At 40.5% G+C, this 25,338-nt stretch overlaps 1 protein-coding gene across 15 annotated transcripts in view; it reads right to left on the bottom strand.

Moving 5' to 3' along the window:
• ELAVL2 (ELAV like RNA binding protein 2) overlaps window positions 1-25,338 on the bottom strand; it is a 151,339-nt gene that overhangs the window by 99,030 nt on the left and 26,971 nt on the right. For 2 of the 15 annotated variants that reach the window (XM_064490156.1, XM_031449611.2), the window contains exon 1: window positions 24,195-24,516. The exons of 10 other annotated variants lie outside the window; for them this stretch is intronic. Coding sequence is in view for 1 of the 5 variants with exons in the window: in XM_064490157.1 (XP_064346227.1) it covers window positions 5,721-5,768 (48 nt within the window). In the remaining 4 variants the exon portion in view is untranslated. Of the gene's footprint in view, window positions 1-5,720; window positions 6,753-21,448; window positions 23,706-24,194; window positions 24,517-24,589; window positions 24,810-25,338 lie in introns of those variants that run through there. 3 more of the 15 variants (XM_064490158.1, XM_064490159.1, XM_064490157.1) reach the window with 3 other exon arrangements.

The raw sequence follows: 25,338 nt of genomic DNA, 5'->3' as shown, positions 1-25,338 counted from the left end.
TAATAGCATATAAAATTACCCCAAAGAGAAAGGGGCGCTTATAAAATACAGAACACCTTACTTACACCGGGAAGTTTTTAATTGCCAGTATTTGGAAGAAATTTAAAAGCACAAGATTCCACGTGTGCAAGAAAGAACGCTCCTTTGTTCATCACAAAGCTGACACAAAAACAAGACATTTAATGGCAACGTGTCTCCTCCCTGAAAGCCGATTTACTGCTATTTACCATTTCTAGGGAAGTATTTCCAAGAGCTAAGCAATAGTTTTTAATACTGACTCCTCTTCACAACCTGCTCTGTGGCACCACCACCTCCTTTCAGATCAGGGAAAAGGCTTAAATGGATGCTTAGATGACTTACTTGCTCTCAATATTTTATCCCACAAGGCTGTGGCATATCATACAAAGGGAAGTGTATTCATTTTGGTCCTCGGATTTTTCTACTGAAGTCTTAATTTTACAAGAAGCAAAAGTACAAAGAGTAAAATACTTCAGCAATCCAAGGAACAATGACGAACTTTCCAGGTCCTACTACAGGAGTACCTAATACAAAATGCAAGTGTTGGAAGGGTGGTAAAAGGGAAAGCATAACTCTGGTTCAAGCCTTGGTCTCAGGGTTTTCAGTGGGTTATTAAGGTTCCAGTTATTTACAAATGTGGAAGCTTATTACACATAAAAGCTCTTAGTTCCAATAAACTCTGGATAACTTGCTATCTCCATTTTAAAAGCCTCTTCTTCACAATTACCATCCATTTGAAGAGTGATTTGACCCATACTCTGTCCTTTGAGACATCACATAAAAGGACTCTCACCTACTCAGAAATCAATCTTTTCAATTAGATGAAAACTTAATGAAAGCTGAGATCATCTTGATGAAAGCAAAATACTGCCAAAAGGCAAACAGCTTCACACGCTAACGGTAAACCCACAAAGTTGCTAGATGATAATTCTGCTATACAGTCATCACGGTCCAAAGATCTGTGACTTATCTCACTGGGGCAATGATTTTCCGTAAGTAAGGCATTCAGGGTTTACTATCCTTGCAGGGAGCCTTGACACTGCCACTGACAAATCTATGTACAGATTTGGTTCCCTGAACAAAAGGTGTTTAGTCTATAATTAAGCCTCTTCAAAACAAAGAGGAATATCCCAAATAATGCAAGAGGTATTCTGAGAACAACTACACTTGCCTATGTCCTTTGTACAGATCACCCTACTGATTCAGTTTCACGATCATGGAATACAAAGGAGACTAAATTTAGGTGTGCTTATCCACTCACCTTAACCCCATTCCCCTAGTGGCCGATAACAAGGATGCATCTGATGGATAAGAACCCATAAAGGATGAGGAATGGGATGATGGAAAGCAAAGCTGGTTGATGTGGAGTCCAACCCATAAGTGTGACATGTTAGCCCATTTAGGTAAGTGGACACAGGCTGAATTAACCTGACTTTTATGCTTCAATTTCCTAATTGATACAATGGATACTATCTGCCCACCTGGGCCCTGAGCTGCTAACAGTAAGATTTAAATGCATTAAGATTTGAGACAAAAATGAACCAAAATCCAGAATGAATCCTACTTTAAAACCAAAAGTGAATCTTCATTCTACTTAAAAAAAAAAAAAAAGTTTTCCCAAAATGCAAACCAACAAAAGCATTTCAAAAAGACAACTATTTTCTAAAAATCATTAATTGGATTTTAAAATACAAGCAGCCCAAACTAAATGTGTGATCCCTGAGTAAGTCCCTCATACATCACAGGGGCAGTGTAAATATAAACATAAGCTGAGTGAAGGAATCTGTAAGTCATCTTCGTGTTATAAGGTAAATTCCATGTAATACACACTTAAATGAGACATGGATGCCAGGCATTGGGGGATTGAAAACTGAAAGTTAAGGTGCTGGGGGTAGGGGACAGGGAAGGGGCGATAGATAATGACAGAATAAAAGGGGCTGAAAAGAGATGAAAAAAGGCATCATGTGTAGGATTTAGAGTTGCCATAATAAGATATGTGAATGAATAAGACGCATGGGCTAAGAATTCATCGACCATGTTCAAGGGGAAAAAATATTCAGCTAGTTCATAAAGTGAACATTGCATCTGGGAAAGACTGGAGAACTCTGAATGCCTTAAAGTACTTGAAATCTGTTCTGAAAGCCATAAGGAGCCAATGAAGGTTTCAGGCAGGAGTGCCAGGACCAGAGCTCTTCTCTACCCGTCTTTTACGAGGTTCAAACTCAAATGTGTCTAAATCCAACAAGGCTATTTTTATCCAAGCAAATGGTTCATAAAAATCAATGCTAAACAGGTTACAAAAGACAAACAGTACTCCAATTGATCCACAATGTAGGTCCAATACCTGGGCCCCGGGAATTCTAGTGTGATTTCAATCATGCAACTCCGGAGCCAGATGGCGTGAGTTCTAATTCCAGCTCTGCCACTTACTGCGTCCTCAGGCCAAGAACTTAAGCCTCTCTGTGCTGTCGTTTCTCACACGTAAAACTGGCAAAATTTCACTATGTACACCTGAGAGTTCTGAGAACTTGCGTGAAAGAACGCAGACTACTTACAACAGTGCCTGGCACAGAGAAAAAGATTCTGAGTAATGCTGAGATGACCACTTCGACTATGTCACATCCCTCTGATACCTGATCGACATTATGCAACATTTCCTACAGAAGGAATGTTGATTCAGGAGCCTTTGTAGAGGTGTTTGTGCGTGGGCACAAAGGGAGGAGTCAGGTTTTTCTCTTCCTATCCTTCCAAAACCACAAACACAAAGCTATATACCTAGGTGAACACTGCTCTTTTTCAATATGCCTTGTCCATTTTCCCTCTCTCAATGGCTTAAAATGGTTCCCAGGCACACATATGTAATTAAAATTCATTATCTTAAAAGAGTGCTTTAGGAAACCCAGCAATCAAATCTGCTATCATCCTTTTTTATGGGTAGATATAATTACAACCTAATAGGCATCATTTAATCAAGATGTAACAATTAGGTTCTTGAATCCAAAATTTGATCATTTTCTTCCTTGATAGGTGTACAAAATTTTCTCTCAGGTGGTGGTCATGTAAAGTGAAGGGCGGAAGAACTATTAAAACCCTTATCATAATGGCCTTCTAAAGTGTTAATTATTACCCAATTATGACAGACATAATCTTAGAGTAGAGAGTCTAACACAACGTAATGCAATCTCATAGCAGTTTTTTTTTAATTTTTTCACTTCCATCTCTAAACAACTGCCCACAGAAAGCCCAAAACACAAAGTACTATTTAAGTCTGACCTACTACTTCTAAACAAGAAAACACAGTCATTGCTATCAGCATCCAACCCTTCCCTAGTTCTGACATCAGCAAACCAGATATTTAAAGGAGAAAAGCAACCCTATGCTTGTTTCCCATCCCACATTTTAGACATAAGAAACAGGGACCCTGTGAAGTGACGTGCTCTTCTAAGACACTCAGAGTCACATCCGGACTAGAAGCCAGGTCTCCTCCAGTAAAACACAAGATTTTGTACTCCACCTCTGCTCCACCATGTGAGTGGGGAGAACGGAAATAATTCTGAGGGCCTACATTTTCACGTCTGATCACTGTCTCTCTCACATCTAATTACAATATCTATCCCCATTTCCAGCTAAATAAGATTAATTCTTAGTCACTGATGGTTAATAGTAACTCCTGCTACTCCCAGCAGCCAACACCCTAGTTTGAAAGGGATGCAGATCACTAATTAGTGCATCATCTATTGAGAGCCTGTAATTGCCTTACCACACCCAAGTCCCTTCTGGCTAGACTAAGCTTCTTTACAAACCTAATACAAGAGATAAACACAGTTGGGCAAAAAATCTATTAAGAATTAGAAAATCCTGAAAGGGCTTTATTTATCACTGAAAAGAGAAATCTATAATCGTCTCCATTTTCCATGATTCTTCCTTTCTCAAAAGCTCTGAGAGCATATCTAAACCAAGACCACACCTTTTAATTTAGCGCTGTCCAAGAGCTCTGTAGTGGAGAGGGCAGGTCTGATCTTCATGCAGGATTCGAGGGATTCTAAGTATTGTCGAAATAAAGCCTTAGAGTCAAATCATTTCTCCTACAACAATCTCATTACCTTCAGTCTTAAAAAGAATTCCAACTCAAGAATGAGAAAAGAAAACAGCTACTGTTTTTGAGAACTTTACTACAGCATCCCAATTAACCTTTCATCCTAGGTATGATGACTGTACCCATTTTTGTAGGTCAAGAACTTCATAAGGCTTGGAGAGGCTGGGTGACTTGGGTAAGGACCCTGAATTCTTAACCTCAGGTTTAATAATCAAGCCCTAAAATGGAAGGGTTCCTATTCTTTACTCTCAAGTTTACCTAACACTGGCAGAAGTAACCAGGTTGTCAGCTCATACCAGGGTCACCTCACACCCCATAAGTTGCGACAGAGAGCATCTCTGCTAAACTAGCATGAGCAAAAATGGCAGCATGCTTCCACACCAAAAGCCCCTCGGCAACCTGCAGGGCACCTTCTCCCCGGCCCTGCTCCTCTCATTCAAGGGTAACTTGAAATGGACTGCAGCCGCCATCTGCTTTCTTAAAAAAAAAAAAAGAAAAAAAAATTTCAAACACCTTTCAAAGAACCGAGGTTCCCATCTTCACTAACAGTAACTCGTTGTGATCTATGTAGTGTGAGAATGAAAAGCTACTTATTTCAAATAATGTCACAGTAAAAGTTGAAAACTATTTTTTAAATTTAGTTTGGGGAAGCACATGATGTTTGAAATTCTTATTCCAACACTAATTCAGACCTAGCTTCGTTCGATATGGATGCTTTCAAGGGCCATGAACATGCTTTTTAAATCTCCTCAGAGGATCTCACTCTCATTTATTAAATAGAGACTACAGGAAAACTGGCCTTAACATCCTCTTCCTGCTCTTCCAAAGACAGAGTACCTCACTTAGGCTTTTCAGATCAAGAACACATTATATACCAATAAACCTTGCAGTCGGACCTAGCTTCAACCCCAAATATTGTGAATAGTATGGCAATCTTTTCCTTCCAATTTTACTTTTCATCATGTCCATTTGCAGCTGTGTAACACAGACACAGTTGACCTCCAGACTTTTTCTCAAAACAGCTCTTTACCTTTAGAGACACTCTTACCCCAAGACACCTCCAGTTACGAAATATAAAAGCCCAGAAGACACACAAAAAGCAGCACTGTTGGAAACATTCTCATATTTAATATACACATTTTTTAAAACTGCTGCCTTGTATCTTTTGAACTAGGCAGGAATTTTCTCAGGTTGGAGGTATCTTTACAGCTACAGGGATCTCCAAATAAAAAACTGATTAATGTTTCTTACTTTGAATTTTGTGTTTGAAAGGAAATAAAAGCTTCACTGTCATTCATTCAATAAATATTAAGCTCTGTATATACGGATATATCAGAATATAAAAATGTCTCCTTGACCACAAGTTTTTTGTTTTTTGTTTTTTTTTTAAAGAATGCTCGACACTGCTGGTATGGATATTTTTTGATCAGGCCAGAACATATGAAGGTCTCAATATAGGACAACACAGTGTTCAGGAATTTGTTATCCAAATTAAAATCCAGGAACTGTCTAAATGAGCAAATTTGAAACTCGAAAGAAATTAATTCTATTAGAATATTAAAGAAACGTGAATCACACAAAGAAAAATAAATGGACACCCCCTTACCACCAACAACCTCGTTTTGCATTTCAAAGGAAGGGACTGCTGTGCCATTTTCTTCTCCCAAGGACCTCAGCACCCTGGAATGGACAAGCAAAGTCCTGCGACAAAGTGGTTTGAATAACATCTTACTTTCTTCCTCCTTATCCACCCAATTCTATGACTGAAGGGTGAGGGGTGCAGGGGTAAATAAACGCAGTGAAAGGCTTTGAAAAAAAAAAGTGCAGGTGTGTTCAACAGCTGACAAAAAAGGTTAAGATTCTATATACACCCACAGTATCATTTAGTCAACTTCTATTTAAGAAACAAACTAGGACAATGAAACCAATGTAGGAAAAAAAGTGCTTAGGTGAACTACTCCAAGGTGCATTTTTAGCTCATGTGACCTTCCAAAGAGCTCCAAGTGTGTATGCGTAGATGTGTGGGCACGGGTGTATTTATAGAAAGTGTTGAGAGCACTATAAAAAAAAATGAATAAATCACAGAAAGTTAGTCCTATAAGGGACTTCTGAGAGCTAATCACAGCTTTAATTTTTAGGTAAGGAAATTTAAGAACCAAGATTTGGACCAAGGTAAAACTTGCCAGTGATGCAACCTCGTCACAACATTCGAGTCTTCAACTCCCAGCACAACCTCACCTTCAATAATTCTAATTCCATGTGTTTATTCTTAAATTTGCACTTTCACTGGAAACGTGACTGTCCACTCCTCCTTATAATACAGATTCTAAATTTTCTTTTAAGGTTCAAATGAGCCTCGCTCTCTTTCTTTCAGGAAGCCATTAGTCCAATTCAGCAGTTCTCAAGTGTGATCTGGGAACTGCTGGAGGTCCCTGAGACCTTTTCATAGATCCAGAGGTCAAACCACCACCTTTTTCTCTTTTTTCTTTCATAAATGTAGAGCTTTCCAAAGGTTTTATGATGTGTGCTATCTACTTCTGCATTCAGTCTGGTGTAATACAGGAATACAGCAAACTTTAAGTTGTACATTAAAGACACGAAAAAATGTAAGAGTGTGCCACTCTTACCATTATTTTTGTTTTAGAAAATCATACATATCCTTCATTTTTTAATATTTTATTTATTTTTGTATTATTTAATTATTTTATTTTGGCAGAGGGATCAAAGTAATTAGGTTTGTTTTTTTAGAGGAGGTACTGGGGATTGAACCCAGGATCTCATACACACTCAGCATGCACTCTACCACTTGAGCTATACCCTCCCCCTCATCCTTCATTTTTAAAATGTTATTTTTGTTAATGCTATGGGATTACTTTTGAGCTAAATATATTTTTAACTTTCTTATCTTAATCGCTGATTAAATAAAATGTTGATAAACATATAAACAAAAGGTCTTTTGAATCTTCAGTAATTTAAGTGTAAAAAGGGGTCTTAAGAAAAATTTTAAGAAATGCTGGTCTAACTCAGTGCTAAGTAACTTTTCTTTCATGAATTCCTTTAACACAAAGGGATAAAACTTAGAATGGCTTCCTATGGTTTTCCTTACCTTCAAAGAGAAGGTTCTCCAGCCCTGGGACTGTGTAAACTACTTCTTATGCCCATCGTGGTTTTATAAAAATTCTATGTCAAAGGAAGTTGAAGTAATTTAAAAAATCTCCTTCTACCTCTATAAAACCTCTCCCAAAGTGCCACCCATATCTACCTAGTTCCATGAACCTTTTCCCAACTAAGCAGCAGCCCTCACCAAAACCCCTGTCCCACCATTAACTCACTGCACTTCCTGTCTATCAGCTGTCAACTGGACTTGAACAACTTAAGGACAGCATCCAGATCCTCCTGCTTCTGAACTCCCAAAGACCTGGCACAATGCTGGACTTTACAAAGGCACTGAACACTACTCGACAGTTTAGATGGGGAGAATACTGGAATTCTATTATCTTTTGAAGTAATTAGTAACTATATGTTAATGTTTTTGCAAATTAAAAAATACATGTGATGCAAAAAGATCATAACTACTGAACATTGTAAAATGAGAGAGAAGTCTGATTCTTCCAATGCACACACCAGAGGTTAACAGTTTCATAAACAATGAGAACATTTTCAAAGGCAGTACAAACATGTACAAACACAGGTGAGGAAAGCAAATACTTCAGTATACACACAGAGATCTTTCTGTGATGATCTCTGCACCTTGCTTTTTACATTTAAATATCAGCACATAGAGAATTCTTTCTCTATAGATGGCTACACCATCGTCCCTTGGTATCCATGGGGGACTGGCTCTAGGGACCCCACAGATACCAAAATCCCAAGGATTCTTAAGGCCTTAAATCAGCCCTCGGTATCCACAGGTTTGGTGGATTCCACGGATTGTAAACACGGTATTCGGTCCGAGGTTGGCTGAATGCACAGATGCAGAACCCCTTCACAGACAGAGGGCTGACTATAATAGAGATATGCCCAAATTAATAAAACTGAACCCCTAGTGATAAATATCTAAGGTTTTACTATTTCTAATAATGTTTGCAATAAATACCTTATACAAGAAAGCAAAAATAGACATTTAAAGATAGAAATTTTTGATTCATAGTCAATTTACATTTTTAATTATGTTAGTTGCTGCCAAAAGCCCTCTAAAAACCTATTTATAATCCCACCAAGACATAGCCTGCATTTTAAAAAATGAAATAGAAATAATACAGTAGTAAGAGGTGCGGGTATTGGGAGAAGGAAAAGTAAGTCAGGAACCAGCCATGGGTCTCAGGTCACCAGCCAATGTCCGTCCCTATGTATAAGACATTAGGCACCACCTTTACCACAGATCCACCTGTATAAAATGAAGGTGGTAGTCAACACTGTGGATAAGGGCCCATCCAGCTCTGACATTCTCTGATGTCCTTGAATTTGCTGTGTATATAAGAAACACACATTAAATCTGAAGACAAAATACTTATTCTCTCGGGCTGCCCAGAAATAAACAAATGCTGGGAAAGTCAAACTGCTGCACTGGGAAAGTAAATGCTCTGATAAAACCCCTGCTAGGAATTTAAAAATGGAAGCGAAATTGAGAGTAGAAGAAATGGCCACCTAAGAGGAAAGATAAAAACCCATTACAAAAATAACAAAGAAAGGATCACTTTAGTCATCTGGGGGTTTTCCTAGCATAAGACAAGCTGCATCTCAGTAGAAGAAATACAGCTAAATGGCTATCACCAGCGAGGACCAAAGCACCCTGATGGCTACTAATTAATAAAAAGTCACAAACATCCCTTTCAAGTTTACCATTTGAAAGAGTGGATGTTAACAGGAGATATGATTTGCTAAGCTAAATAAAAGCTTTCATTAACAAGACGTGACAGGATCACAACCCTGCTGCTGATAAACTGCCAACATACCCAGGGCCTTCAATGAAGGGCTGCCCATTTAACATATTGCAGCTTTAAAATGAGTTGCTTTAGAACAAACAGTTCTATGTCATGGCAGGCCTGCAACATACCAGATGGAGCTGCTGCTGTACCCTGGGTGTGTGTGTGTGTGTGTGTGTGTATGTGTGTGTGTGTGTGTCTGTGTGTGTCTGTCTGTGTGTGTGTCTGTGTAGGGACTAGGCATCTACCACAGGAGTACTCAGCCCATCACCCTTCTTAAGGTTAGCCTTCCGTGATCAGAGCATCCACCTTACACCTCAACTTCTCTGCTTCCAAAAAGACTCAGTGTTGAGCAGAAAGCAGCCATTCTCCCCAAAGCCCATGGATTCACACTGCTCTTAGACAGGGCTGGCGGTCACCCCTGGAGCCTGCCTGGCAAACACAGCCACTTCAGCCCAGTCCTGAAGCAGTGATTTTTTTTTTTTTTTAAATACAGCATGCTTTGAAGCTGTACAAAGTGGTTACAGAAGCATCACACCAGATCTTTTCCTGTGTGGTCCAAGGAAACTGTTAAACTCGCCAGCAAGCAGACTGCAAATAGATACGGTAACATCTTAATTATTCACAACGATGCATGAAGAAAAACAGCACTGTTATTATTTTAAGATGATTTTCTGTATTATCTACTATCCAGCACTTAAATACTATCGTACAGTAATTAAAAGTTCATAGAGAAATCTCAAAATGCTCAGTTTAGATATGAAGAATTTTGATTAACTCTGACTGATCAAATATGTATGTTACACACAGCATCTTCTCAGTAACCTGAGTACCCAGGCTGAGTATGCTATTAAAAAAAAAAAAAAACTTACATACAGTGTTAATCTTCCACATGCGTAATTTTATCATTTTAAACTTTACTTTAAAAAGACAGGGCCAACTACGTTCAAGGAACAAAGCTATAAAACAGGATCACTAAGATCAAGGAGCTTGCAATGTAGTTGAAAACATTTAATAAGTGCCCTAAAAATGCCAACTAATTTAAACAGCCATTAAGAACAGGCCAGACACCGAAGGCAGTGGGAAGTTGTTACCTCAAAACCCATTTCCCTCACCAGCCCCTTAACTCTCACCCCTGCTGTCCATATAATGTGGGAAGTAACATTACAATTCTCTCCTGACTAACACTTGGTTTTACTTCTCTCCAAGTTCCCCTCTATCAAGAATAGAGGTTATTACTGTCTATTTTCAATGGCTTCATTTGGCACCTAAGGAAAAAGGGACCAAGATCTAAAAGCTGTGATGAAGTAAGAACTAGAAAAAAAAAATTCTCCATGACATACAGTAAAAGGGAGTCAAAGTTCTGATTACCTTCCAAAGGACCATATAATATTAAAAACAAGAGAGAAAAATTGTTTTAGCCAACAGAGTCCACCTCTCAGAGGAAACCAGTGAGTTAAGAATATACTCTAGTAAATGCAGTGATCTAAAAAGTAGGCAAGATAGTATTTTAAAATATCATGCCATAACTTCAACATCCTGTATAGTTCTGATGATGTGGGATGTTTGGGGGGGGGGGAACAAACCACTAGGAGAATTCACTTCCTCATTTTCTTTAAACTCTTTCTCCTTCTTGTCTTTTTTTTTTTTTCTTTTTGAGTACTTAGAGCAATTTACCAGACTTTACCAATCTTTTACAAATATACAGAGCCCTTTAGGATTAAAGGACTGCCCAAAAGGCATCCAGGTCATTTTAAGAAAAAAAAATATTTTTCTATAGATGTCTTTCAAGGTTTCTACAAAGAAAACTGCCTAAGCCTCTTCCATTCCAAGAAATGCTTCAAAGACAATTCCAAATTAATACAGTATCTGATTTTAGCTTAAATTTAAACAAATACTGGAACACAGTATTGTGAAGAAACGAGGCTGGGTGCCACAATCTGGCAGATCTAGGTTCTATAAAAGGTTATTCATAAAGCTAACCAAATAATTCAATCAATGACAAACTATAATTTTGGCCAAGTTGGTAAAGTACTCCAGGCCAAGCAAAAAAGCTTAACAGATACTCCTCTTTATAGTCTTTTATAACCTCCATCCATACACTGGAAAAGTGCTACCAAAAAAAAAAGTTCGTAACTTACACTTCAAAATCAGGTGGAGACAGCACATTTTCAAAGCCATGACTGAAGAGAATAAAGGATGCAGACTATGCAGATCACACTGCTGATCCTGGCAGTGACTGTATACTTTTTAGTAGTGAAAGCTGCCTAGTTACTGTTATACTTGAGAACATTAAAATTGATTTCTTGGCTGTTTAAAAAAAAAAAAGCCACATCTATGGTGAGATACAAACTAGATGGCAAACATCAGAACCAGGATTTAAAGTTCACCATAAATTTATCAAGGAGAGGAGAGTTCAACTTCAGGACTCCCTTTCTATTCTAAGATTCTAATGCCTATCAAATTAAAAACCAAAAGTCTGCCTTGGTATGAGTAGGGAAGGGTGAGGGTAGATGGGAGAAAGATACGTTAACAAATTAACTTCCCTGACCCCCACATAAGTTAGGAGCCCCAAAGACTTTCCCCGCATAGCACAAATCACAATTATAAGTAATAACTTGTAGACCTTGAACATGTGCTTCCTCCAATACTCTAAGCTTTATGTCAGCAAGGACTAGCTCACATTCACCACTATGTCTCAATACCTAAGACTGTGTGGCATATAGCATGAACACAAATGTTCACTAAATGAATGAACTTTTGCACAGAAAAAAACTAAGGCATTTTCACATATAAACTGGAAAAATAATTGTTTTTAAACTACTGCAAAAATCAAAAACAAAGTGAACAGGTAAGAAATCAAAAAGAGAGCAAAATATCAGTAAGGTCAGGAGGCACAACACAATCACAATAATTTAAATTCTATAAAGGAGCAGGTCTAGAGGAAAGTTTAAAGTTTCAAGGAGCCACAAATAAAAACTTTAAAAGGTAAGTGCATATTTTCAAATATTCATGGGCTATTTAATAAACTGTCAGCAAATTTACTTCATTTCTTTAGACAGTAACAAACACAGAATCATCATGAGGAATGGGGAAGAGGGGGAATAAAAAGCCAGCCACAACAAAAAATTTGTTGTGGATAAAGTTCCATAAAACTCTTTAGGGAAACTCAAATAAAACAAGACACCCATGACTTGACAGCAAGTCTCCTGATTTCTTTCTGTTTCTGAATTCCTTAGAGAACAGGGGAAGTACAGAAACATTTCACTCAAAATTTTTGGAAGTGGAGGCCAACTTTAAAAAAATTTAGAGAAATTAAAAAGAAGTGGGGGATATTTATTAAAGTCAGAATTTAGGCTTGTGGTGTCCTGTGAGATGAAATGACATAACAAGCTATTCAGCTTTGAAATCTCAACACCTCTCTTGACTTCTGCTTCATCTTCTGATGTCCTAAATCTGGCTTAACAGTGTGGAGCACCCTTGGCAGGACTCCCTTTGACGGCTATGCTCTACTCTTTGCTGTGTGCATAGCCTGTCGGGCCAATTTTATACCAGAGACATTGGCCTGAAATAAGTAAAGACAATTTTATTTTTTTAGGTTTGTACCAGCTTCACAGAGCATAAGGATTAAATTCACAGGCTTGAAAGAGTAAAATATACATGAGGATGAAAAACCAAAGGCCATGTTAGCAAGCAGCTACTTCAGCTTCTCTATTCTAAGTTAACATGAATTGAAAGCACCACTAACTTCCGAGCTGTGAGAAAAATAAAAATCATTACATTAAGTGAATGTATTTATGAGATTCAAAAAGAATGTAAAAACTGCACAACTAAGAGTTGAGGAAATATGGCATTAGTTAAAGCAGTATTTTTTGCTAAAATTTCCTTGTAGTGATTAAAATTTTAATAAGATCACCTATCATTCATGATTTACCTACAGATGCAAATAAAACTTTCTCAGTTGACAGTAAGTTTTAAGAACTGCGTTATCTAAATTCCCAAACTCTGAATTCAAATAAATTAAACAAGTATTTCCTGAATTTCTACTACAAACGAGCACCCTGGATGCAAGAGCTACAATAATAAACAAGACAGATGTCCCCTTTCTAGGGAAGAACAAGATTATCTTGAATCTGTACTCTTCCCATCCACCCTCCCTCCAACCAATTTTTCTGACAGTTAAGCTAGATAAACAAGATGAATCAGTAACAATCTTTACTGGATGGATATTTTGTTGATTCACGTTTGGAGATCATACATGCTATGGAGCACGTGACCTGCAATTTTCTCCTCGGAATAAAAACAGTTGCATTTCTAAAACACCACCAGATTTGGAACTTACTAGTTTCAGAAACCTAAAACAAGTTTAAAGAATAGCCCTTACAGATTTTCCACTACAATGAGCTAAGGTTATCGGAATGTCACTTTCACTGGGAATAGAACACACAGCAACACAATCTCTTGATTTTAACAGAATCCTAAAATAAGTCTGAAGAATGTGTTTTCACTTCCTCCCTTTTGGATCCATACTTCATATGGTTCCAAGCAGTAATCCTGCAATCAAGGCTGCCAGCTGGCATCAAGAAGACTGGTGCCTGTGATGGAATCCTTCCAGAAGTCACCTGGTCACAGACCTAAAATAATTTAAGGTCAGAATCCTGGCCCCAGGGAAACAGGTGGTGGGCATTCTATCAGAAGTGCTTCAGGGGCTAGAGTGAACCTTTAAAAACAAAAACCTGTTAACAACCGCTCCACCGCTGAGGAATAAGGCCTGTAGATGAGACACAGCTGATATGCTCTTGGCTCTGTCTCTGGCCTCTGCCACCTTAAACTACAACCAACATAACGACCAGAGGTAGAAAGAACATCAGTCTGGAGTCCAGGGTAACCGGTAGTGAACTAGGAGCCACAAACCCAAATCCCACATCCCCACTCAACACGTTGAATCCTTGACAAACCACCTGACCTCTGAGGCTTATTTCCCTCATCTATAAATTCATTATCCCAGGGAACTATAAGGTAAGGTTCTGGAAGAATGGAAACACTGAGTGTCACCTGTCACTAGAAGAAGTGTCTCCTGGTTCCAACATTTTGGGTGATGCATCACCTTCAGTTACTGATTCCACCTGTTTTTCCATCCTAATAGCCAAGACTTTGAGTCACTGAAAACAGGCAGCTAGCTCCTTGCTGCCCCTCCCGATACACTGCCAATTTGACAGTCCAACAGAAAATTTCTTACTCTAATCGAATTCTTATGAGACAATAATTTAGAATTTAGTTTTAGAAGTTGTACAAAAGAGGAAAAACCCATCTCTTCACTTTTCTTCTCTGGATCACAAACTATGTTGTTCACCATGAAATCAGACTTTGCCCCCTACTGTCCACAAACAATACTGGTAGATTAGCCAAACTTTTTAAAAAGTCCAGGGAACAAGAATACATATTCCCAAACAACCATTTCCAACTGAAGGAATGATCCTCTCTAGCAAAACAACAAGATGAAGCAGCGTGTAAGATGTCCAACTATCTTTCAGAAGGAAGAAAAATAATGTAAATGCCATTAGTGGAGAGAAGCTCCGGGCAGACCTAAGAACACCAAGAACTGACATGAGCAAGCTACCATCAGCAGCCTTCATGCTCCTGGCGGACGTGCTTTTAGGCATGAAGAAGTCTCAAGGAGAAGGGACAGATCAGTGCTCTCAGAAGCATCCCAGCTTTCGATCTGTCATTCGCTTCCTCCTACTCGAACTATACTCAGGGAGAAGGAGCCAAAGAAACCTTATCATCCTTACGACTTTATCCTGGATGTTTTGAAAAATAAATGTTACACCCAGAGGAGGCTCCTGGCACATCATGCTGTCAAGAGATTACAACCACAGGGAAAATCTGAGGGCTTCAAGTGGTTCCACACACACATGCCTGGGATCTGTTCTTCCTTGGACAAGAGCAGAATTAAGACAGTCACAGTGGTGTCTCTCTCCAGCCGCAATTTAAACTTGGCAGGTTCTGCATTACATAAATATTCTTCGCCTGTGACTGGGCTCCTGGCAAACCAGGAAGTAGTTATTCACACGACAAAAGAGAGACCCAAAAGGGACAACAAGGACATATGCGAGAGAGTGGAAGAGGGAAGACACAAAAACTAAGCAAAATAAATACATACACAAAACGACGAAGGAAAGCCACACTACTGTCCTCAAAACAATATGCAGCATCCTGGCCATATCCTTAACGCTCAGACTACAGAGTTATGTCCCTTTTCTCAAGTCCTCAAACTACTATTAAGCTTGGAGGAGGAGGCTTGTGGTATCTTTTAAATTATCGTTTTCTGCCTCAGCTCCTTAAGCATACAGACCAAGGAATATAAGAACACGGATGTTTTATAAACTTCTCTAAAGCTCTCCTTTACCCAGTACCCAGCACTCAGCAATAATGTGTGATAAAACAATAAGTATTACACAAGCTTCCAGGCTTCTGAGCACGGTCCCAATACAGAAAACTTGGAAGACATCTCTTAAAATCCTTTAAAAAATTAGAAGAAAAGATTTTAGATGAATCTGGATAAAAGTCTAGATTCCAAGGTAACCACCAGCCCATGTATACCAAAGCATTTCTAACAGCACAGTAAAAGCTCCATGACAATGATTCGTAAGCTTCTGACAGATAAAAACACAATTAAAGAAAAAAAAAAACCCACCCCACAATGGAGACACCCTGGAAACCCCTCAACCAGATGCTCTGGGGCACGTCAAAATAAGCAAGATTCTAAAAGAATCTAAAAGCAAAATAAGATAAGATTCTAAAAGAATCATATAATCATGGAAGATGCTTGGTATCAAGAACTCTTTTTAAGTGCCTCCTGAAACTTACAGTATATTTTAAACCATACACACAGTTAATTCAAAATTAGGTTTTTTTCACAATAAGCAAACACTTTTACTCACACCTCAGATATCTAAAAAAAATCTGGCTAGGCTAGAGACTGCACCAATTTTTAAAACTGCCAGCATTAAGCTCCTATTATTCTGAAGGGTTTTGCAAAGATGTTCAGTACATGGACATATTCTAATTCCTCGTTACGACTGGCCCAGCTCAACTGGCTGCCAGGAAAGCAGGGTTTTATAGGCATTGTTCCGTCCTCAGAAGCTACATTAATGCTGGGTTGATAAAATAGATCTTCATATCTGTTTTCCAGGCTGAACAAAAAGTTAACTAAAAACTTAAGTGCTTAAAGTCACCAAAAGAAAGCTCTACACTGACATTTTCTACCTACTTAGCACTCATCTGTATTCATCTCACTAGACAGTAATACACACCAAAGTTGCTCTCTGCTATTCAAATTGTGCTACTATGCTCAGGAGTAGATTAATAATATCCACCTTCCTTATTGTAAAATAAAATTACAGCATTGGTCCAAACATGACATGTGGAGCCTCTCTCTACTTCTGCTGGCACATCAGCTTGCTCTATTGCACACCTGGGAGAAAGCTCTGCTGAGCTGCCCTGCTGTTTCCAGAAAGGGGGAGAAAAGGCTGAAGACTGGGGGAAAAAAAGGGTCGGGGGCAGGGGGAGAGGAGAGAAAAACAACACACTTATAAACCTCACACCTGCCAACCTCTCATATCAGCTCTTTTTTTTTTTTTTTTTAACAGCATTCTTAGGGGAGAATGCCTTTTCTAAGTGGACACCATCAGCAATGAGGTTAGCAGGTGGGCCACGAGCCTCTTTTAAACAGCTCATAACATCCTATTAGTTTTCAAAGCACCAAGCAACTTTTGCTGACCTCAAAGCATCTGAACAAATATAAGCAGGCAACAGGCAGAAAGAAATCCCTGCTCCCAGTGTGCGCTGGTCTAAAATTCCAGGGGAAGGTGAGAAAAGGTAAGATGAACTGATGGAAGCGTATCTTATAAAGGAAGGAGAAATTGTCTTGCAACCAGGCATTAAGGAAGAACAGGTCCTAGACGAGACTGCTCTACCTAAAATAAAGGAGACTTCTAGATGTAGGTTTATAAGGAGTAATCTAATGTAATTCAAACATTATTTGCAAACATAAAGAAAATCAAAAGAATAGAAATCTTTAGAACTACTGCCTTCCTAGATACTTGAATAATTTTCTTAAATTCCCATTGCTTTAGAAATTATACCATTAGAAATGCAAACTCAAATACCCACAAAGGCCAGGCAGTAATTTATTATGAAGTGAAATAAACCATGCTCCACATTAAGGGTGCAGTTGACAAATACAGGTTTGGTGTTGTTCCACCTTCAGACATTTTCAAGAGAGACAAAATATGGCTCTATATTTTTATATGATACCTCCCAACACCTAATTAACAACTCACTTTTTTTAAACATAGTTTGGGCCAAATAGAAGAGCTACAGACCATATGCAGTCCAGGGGCCACCATCTGGGACCCAGGGCAGAATCCATTTTTCCACTGACACCCATTTTTCTTTCATCCTCTAAAAGCGGCAGTTGTCTTGGTCACAGAAGATTGTCTTCAGTGAGTAAAATCTAACAAAATGCTTAAAAGCCAACACAAAAGTGCAAGCCAAGTAAGAAAATAAAGGGACAAGTGAGTAGGTTACGCCTGACCCAGAATTGCCAGGCTAGAAGCAGAACTAGCACAGGGCTCAGATGCACAGACAGGTGAGGAAGGGACAGAGGGCTAGCACAGAGGTGTCAGAGAAGAGAGGAAGGCTGTGGGCGGTTCAAGTTCTTTGCAGAGACAATGGCTAGGAAGGGATGAAAGCCAGAAGCACTGATGACCCCGTATTTGGGAAAAGTCCATGAGTCATTCACAGCCACAGGCTAGAAAGGACCCCAAGGGTTTAAACAAAATAAAGCTGCGACCAGTAAGTAGCACCCAGGGGAGAGAAAGTGGTGTTGAGTAAACTCGTATAGAAATAGGCCTTACTGCGAAGAGGTTATAAAAACTTGCTCACTCTATAATAAACTTTGTATATTTAAAATACTGTAGATGGCTCTGCAATAAAGGTGGGTGATCCTCACATCACCAGAGGTACCTCCAGTAAAGTAGCAGCATCAGTGAAAACAGAAAAACCTCACTTCTGAAAAGTAGTTCAGAGGAAATTTAAGATCAAGGACCAACAGTTCCAGGAATATTTTCCCCACCTTACCCAATTCGGTGAATTTATTTTCAAATACACTGTGATTTATTTGTTTTGAAAAATACGTCCTGCACTTCTGAAATGCACAAATGATGCCTAAAGAATAAAAAAAAAGTGCTAAATGTCTTTTAAAAACTGAACAAGTGAGCAATTTTCAATAACTTACTTGACAGGGCATCCATCAATGACTTTTCACTTGGGGTAGTGAGAGAGTATTCAAAACAAGCAGGGGAAAAAATGTTATTTCTGTGTCAACTTTATTTTTTGATGTATAGGAAAAGATCCTTGGTAAGAGATTAAACAAAATTCAAATCAGAAAAATATGGACTGATTATTTTAATGTAAATGCTTAAATTTTAAAATTTGATTTCTCATTGAAAAAAGATGAAAAATTTAAATTAAGACATTTATATTCCTGGAATGTTAGCTGCCTAAATTCTCGTAAGTTCACATGTAATCTCTTAGCATTATTTATATTTTCAATGAAAAAATTGTATTTTAAAATTCCCTTCCAAATTCCATTGATATATTTATATGTATTCCCATATTGAAATGTTCAAAGTCACAATTCTCTCCAAACCTCCCTGCAGTCTGGGAATTTTCTCTTTCTCCGTGGCAGAAACATACATTATAAAATGGTATATTATATAGACGGTATATTATAAAAACAATGGTTCAAAAATAACACATTGAAGGCCAAATACATAAAACTGATCTATGAGGACCATCTTTCTATTCAGGAAACATGGTCATCCCACTCCCAGAAATCTCTTTTTTAAATATTCTCATCGTCACCCTGTCTCTGAGACGTGGAGGGCGAGGTTTCATACTTAAAGGAAGGTTAAGAAACCAAGGACAAAAGTAACTGAGCCAAAACCAGAGGACAGAAATTTCAGACTTTCAGGTTAGTATTTTCCACCTGGCTCTAAATTAAGAATTTCAAACGAAGTGACAAAACCTACTGAGGCAAGACCACTCAGGAGCTAAACTGGCAGCAGTGTGCTCACAAGACGACCTTACACATATAGTATTTGTTTACAAAAATCAGAATGGATTTTAAAACAAACCTGTGAGGAGACAGGAAGCTTAGAGTCCACCGTGGATGAAAGCTGAAAGCCCACATTGCTAACATTCCCAGCACACAAGAGCTGATTTGACTGACTTCTTCCCGGTCTCATCAGTATAAAACAACCCCAATTTTCAAAGTCCTTGCTCCCAAATACAACCTTATTTTAACAGTCTTTACTTCAGGGGGCAAGATGATAAAAAATTGTACGGAAATTTCTGTGTATGTGAATTTCTCCAGGGAGAGATGGCCCACAGCTTTTTTCAGATGCTCAAAGAGACTCAGAACTCCTCTATCTTAACAAGAAATCTCAATTTTACAGTGACTCTATAATAACGAAATACAGGAAAGCTAAGAATTCTGAAACAACTATTGCCCATATTCTCATAAGGAGATAAAACGAATCAAAGTGTACTGAGCTTCAAGTGAGTCTGACCACTGCTAACTAAAAGCAAACTGAAATAAAAAGAAAATCCATCCTGAAAGAACAAACAGTTTGATGTTTATGAAAATAGGGATTTTTGTGATATTCCATAATAGTCTTTAAAGCTGCTGAAATAATCTCCAGAAATGAATGGCCCACAGTAACAAAAATTCTGGAGAAAAAGAAAAGCTGCTCATAAAGAATATAAATTGCCTGAGACAGATTCCTTTTTTAAGTCAAGGAGAAAAGGCTGGTATAAATCTATCACTATTAGATTAGACAAGGGAAAAATACACAAATACCTCAACCCAAGAGTTCAATACTTACAACGCAAAAGCAAAACCTTCATGTTGTAAAACAACTAACATTTTACTAAAAGTGTCTCGTGATAAATAAGGCTATTGAGAAAAACCACGTTTTTTCAAATCTACAATTTCTAAGAGCAGGAAAGAGGGTCTTGCCTGTCAAACCTTATTTGCTATTCGTTTTCAGTCAGAAATTGACAAAAGAGAAATCAGTTATATGGACAAATACTAGTCAAGTGCAAATTAAAAGAAAAAAAATACAAGTTACTTGCAATTAATCAGGCAACTTCCAAATTGGTTTGGTTTTAACCCCATGCCCATCAATTCCTATGACCTTCTTGTTAATTTTACCGATTCCACTCCTTGCCAAAGCACCTATGAAGACTGCTTACAAGGAAAACCCGTCATCACACAAAACTACTGAGCAACATTTGAAAGGCAAACATACAGCTAAGAATATCAGTGAAATTGATGCACTCAAAGCCTAATCCACAGCTCTGAAAAAATAAAATCTTTACCAAAAATAGATTATTTTTATGTAGACCAATCTCTGTAAACATAGCGTTAGTATTAAAGGTGAGGATGGCTTTGAAAATGCTTACGGAAGACTCGCCTTTTATTTTTTACTATACGACAGATTTCAAGGCTATAGATACAGAAAGTTGTCTCTCCTTAAAAAAAAAATTCTCCCGTGACCTTACTAAAATTACTGTCATGATATGTATATCTTGCATAATAAAAGCCAAGTCTGTTTCGTTAGTGAAATTTTTTCTAACTACACCATAAAACCGCTATGGGATTTTACTGTAATTTTTAGTTCAAGTTTCAAGTTACCAATCCTACTTAAACCATAAAGCATACCTTTTAATACACAAAAGCTTTAAAACAAATTATTGCCTTTCAAGTTTAAGAGCCTTCTGTGTCTACTTAGCACTTGAAATCAAAGAAAAATCAACAAGCATCGCAAACCAACTAGTATCTAGAATCAAACAAATAGACGTTAAGTGTTCTTTCCAAATTAGAAACAGAACAATGGATTTAGCATTAGAGTACACATGTGGTTCTGTGATTAACCAGAACCAGTGAAGACTGCCACACCTGTAAAATGAAACTGGCCAAAGCAAGTAAACATTCTAGGCACCCAATGTCCTCCACAGAGTTAATTCAAGAGTTGGGTGTGGCATCACCAGTGCATAAAGCCTTAGTTTTCCAACAGTTCTAGAATACAGTACAAGCATAAAGCAGCAATGCTGGCAGCTAAACATTAACAATCAAGAAGGCCTCTAACCAGAATAAGCTACGTGATCAGTGGGTCCCAGTACAAAATGAAAGTACTGGTCCCCTTGTTCAAAAAAATCAAGATTTTCAAGGGGGACAAGTTAGGACTGCACAGGTCACATGCCCATTAAGCAGCTTTGCCTCCAACCAAATATCCATGCTTTAAAAACAAAAAAAAAAATCTTTAATGTAGTAGCTTACCACGATCACGGGCCTGTACAGTGGCTTTTCCAAAGAATCAGAAAGAGCTGGGATGGACTGCTACGGGCAGGTTTTCCACAGGGTGGCACACCATCCAGGCCCCATACCACCTGACCCTCAACACCATCAAAAAAATTAACCAGACCAGGCTAAGCAACGTGGATCTCCAGCCTCCCTTATGCCAGATAAACATCGTTAGTGACAAAGGTGGCAATAAGAATGTGATTCTGCAATAGACTTAATAAGATTTCAAATGAGCACAAAAGAATTGACTCTACCATGCAGACCAAGAGATCAAAAAGGCAATGGTAAAGTCAGTCTTGATGAGATGCTATTTCAGAGTATCCAGCCCTCTGGGGTAAAAGAACACGAAGAGTGATTTGCACTGTGGTGCTCTTCTGCCAGCTAATGCCTGAAAAGCGTCCTATGTTAAAATTTAAAAAAAAACTTTTCCAACCAAAGAAAGAGGAAATGCTTGATCCCAGCTTAGAAGCTGGGGGTATTCTGGATGGCTGTGTTGTGTCCTTGAAGAGAATTTGGGACTTCTTTCTAGAAGAGAAGAGAAAGAGATTTGAGGAGGGAAAAGAACTATTTTTAAAAATTATAATCACATTAACAGAAAGCTAGAATGGCTGAAAGTGGTAACAAGGATTCAGCCATGAACATCTGTCTGTATAATAAAAAGAATCAAAAGGCTGGATTAAGAACTGAGGTAGTATAAATGCCCCTTAGAGCACTGTTCTTCTATAACCCGCTGGGAGCTGCATCTTAACTAAAAACGCCAAACCAGACAGAGAAGGACCTTGCTTCTCTAGGGAAGAAGCATTTACCAGAACCAACCAACCAAAACCAAAAAAGGAATTCTAACAACTAATAAATACAACCTGAGCCTAGAAAAGGAAAATAAGGTTCTATAGGAAACAACAGTTGGACCTGGCGGACAATGACCAGTTTGGGGTACCTGTTCTGTTCTAGGAGATATCCTAAAACTAAAATTCTCTTGAACCATGAGGAAGGAGTGTGTGCAGCTTAAAACAGCTGACCTGACATGATTCCAAAATGCAAACAAGATACAGTGAAGGAAGCATCTAAAAACAGGGAGAAAGGGGGCCTTTAAAGCCCAAGGCTCTGTCTTTGAAAAGGAAAAAACCTTATTCCCGAAAGGTGGCAGCACAAAGTTACCCAAAAAGGCAACGTGGGGTCAGTTTTGATCACACAAAAATATTCTCTCAAAAAGGAAAAGGCAGAGAAAGCACAGAAAACTGGATGTAATGTGCTTCTTCATAATGTATTTTTTTCTACCCCACCCCAGCCATTACCTTCCAGAAATGTTTCCTTCTTGCCCTCTCTTCTCCACTCCTCCCCCATTTCCAACAGAACTTTCTCTTAAACACGTACCCCCTACCTGAGCGGTGTTAAATCAACATTCTTACACACCTATTATAAAGAATGGCTCAAAAACAAATGCGGTAATTCCGCAGTCCATCCAGCAAAATAGCCACCATTTCTAGACCCAGAGGTCCAGATGAAATAGGAGATCCAGGAAAGCATTTCCATTCGCTCACCAAAATGGAGACTCCAGGTCAGCTTCAGCAAAAAAGAGCGACCTCTGCACAAATGAAAAATTCAAACGACTCTGGGAAAAACGATTCTTGACAATGTTGTCTTCAAAAACAACTACACAGTATTTCAAATAAACCGACTTTACTTAAGGAAATGGGGAAATTACACCCCCACTGGTATTAGTGTTGTTTAATGGACTATTTGTCGTAAGTTTGGGGGTTGAACTACATTTTTATGAAGACTTTATTATTATTGGTAGGTCTACCAAAAATTTAAGTTTTAAAAAGCTCTTTGTCCTTGTCGAAGGCATTTCATTTTGCATTGTTAAGCACCCCTCTTCGGGGAGGGAATAAAGGAGAGTAGATAGCCGGTAACAAATCTTCCTTTTCTAATATTTTCAGAACATGTAAAGAGAAGAGATGAAAATTTAATCGTAAAAATTATCTTTTAAAATGCACACTAGTTTAAATGACCATCTGGATAGCTACGACTCCGTGCTTGTGGTTCATATCTAGAGGCAAGGTTTTGCGCCCCGGCCCTCTAGGATAACAAGTAGGATTTTAAGGAAACGCCGTGGAAAGACTGTTTGTTGGTCACCGTCACGACCACTGGAGGAGCACCTGCTGATGAACCGATGCAGGTCTGCACGAGAGTCCACCAACCTCACCAGTGCACGCACACGCGTCCGTGCACGGGGGCGCAGCTGGCTGGCCCTCCTGGCCGAGCCGGAGGCAGCTGCCGCAACCACCGCGAGCGAGCGGAGCCCAGAGCCTGCCTCGCCCGGCCGCCCGCCCCGCCCCGCGGTTCCCGCCCAGCGCACTGCTCGCGCACAAACCCGGGATGCGACCTCGAGCTGCGACCTCGCGCGACTACGCCCAACCTCACCTAATGTGGCGCAAGGGGGAGAGTGGTCCGGGGATCCTCTCTACTCTGCCTCCGGGCGCCCAGGATCCCCAAACCACCTCCGCACACCGCGTGGCCGCTACAAGTCTCTAGATGCCCTGGGAGCGCCAAGGACCACGCGCGAGGCGCCGTACCAAGTGGACAAGCCACCAAACACCACCTGGCTGGAGAAACCAGTGAACACCCAGTCTCCCACAAGGCGGGGTTGCCAATCCACCACAGGAATCCTGCCCTTTTCCTAGAAAAGCCCCTTCCCCCACTTTCGCTCCAGTACACTCACCTGCGTCTCGGCGCAGTTCTTCTCGCGCTACACGCGGCCGTCCCCGGGTACGTCCACGCCTGTGCACGCTGCCTGGCGCTACTGGCCCGGCTCGGCTCCCGCCGCCCCCAACCAGCTTGTGCCCACAGGAGGGGCGGTGCCACCTCCCGAGGCGCCCAATTCCCTCGACTCCCGCCGCCAGGGGCCGAGCTCTAGGAACTTCCCGTGCACAACCTCCGCCGCCCCCACTGGCGTTCCCGCCCTGAGCCCGGAGAGCTCCCGCTGAGCCAACGCCGGGCTCCGCAACACAGCGCCGCGGCGGCGCGCACAACCCTGAGCCTTAGCGTCCAGAACAGACTCGCGGCCGGGCGAGGCGTGCCCGCCCCCGCCCCACGCCCCACGCTCCCCGCACTTGCCTGCTACGACTCGGAGCTGCAGCTACTACGGCTCGCGCCGCCGGCAGTCAGCACAGCCGCGGAGAGTCGCTCCGGGCAGGCTCCGCGGAGAGGCAGTGGCGTCCCCAGTGCTGGCGGTGGCGGGAAGGCGTACTGGAACCCGGCGGAACCCCCGCCCCACCCGCGTCGCGCCGGCGACCGGCCTCCTCACCCGGCCGGCAGCTGCCTCAGTGACGCTCGGGCGCCGCGGTCCCGCCGTTTGTAGCGGGGCGGGGAGGAGGGGCTTGCTTGGAAGAGCGCCAGGAGGCGGGGCCGACGGCGAGTTCGCGGCGCCGCGGCTTCTGCCGCCGGCGCGTGCCCAGCCCAGCCGCCCCGAGGGTCGGGGCCTGGGACCAGACGCCCGACTGCGGCCGCACGGCTCCTTCCCTCTCGGCTTCCGATTCCGAGCAGGCTCCCTGACCAGGTTCCCCTGGCGGCGCGGGGAGCTTCGGGCGCCCAGAGGCGGCAGATTCCAGGTGCACGTTTGCAAACCCCGAGGCTCGAGCGCTAACGGGCAGCCAGAGCGATTCGCTCGGGGGTTACTTTGATATATATATACGTACATATATTGCAAGCAGAGTTAAAAGGCTTTTTCCCCACTTCACAGCTTAAGAGTCCGGTCCCTCTGCGGAAAACTAAAAGCTTGCCCCCGATGCCCCTCTGTACCTTTCTAGAGGGAATCTGGCGTTTAAATAAGCCCTGAGTACCTGTGCGAGGTGCTATACTCTGCT

The sequence above is a fragment of the Camelus dromedarius genome, chromosome 10, assembly GCF_036321535.1.
Source record: "Camelus dromedarius isolate mCamDro1 chromosome 10, mCamDro1.pat, whole genome shotgun sequence".
Lineage (NCBI taxonomy): Eukaryota > Metazoa > Chordata > Mammalia > Artiodactyla > Camelidae > Camelus > Camelus dromedarius.
This window is presented reverse-complemented; position numbering and strand designations above follow the sequence as displayed.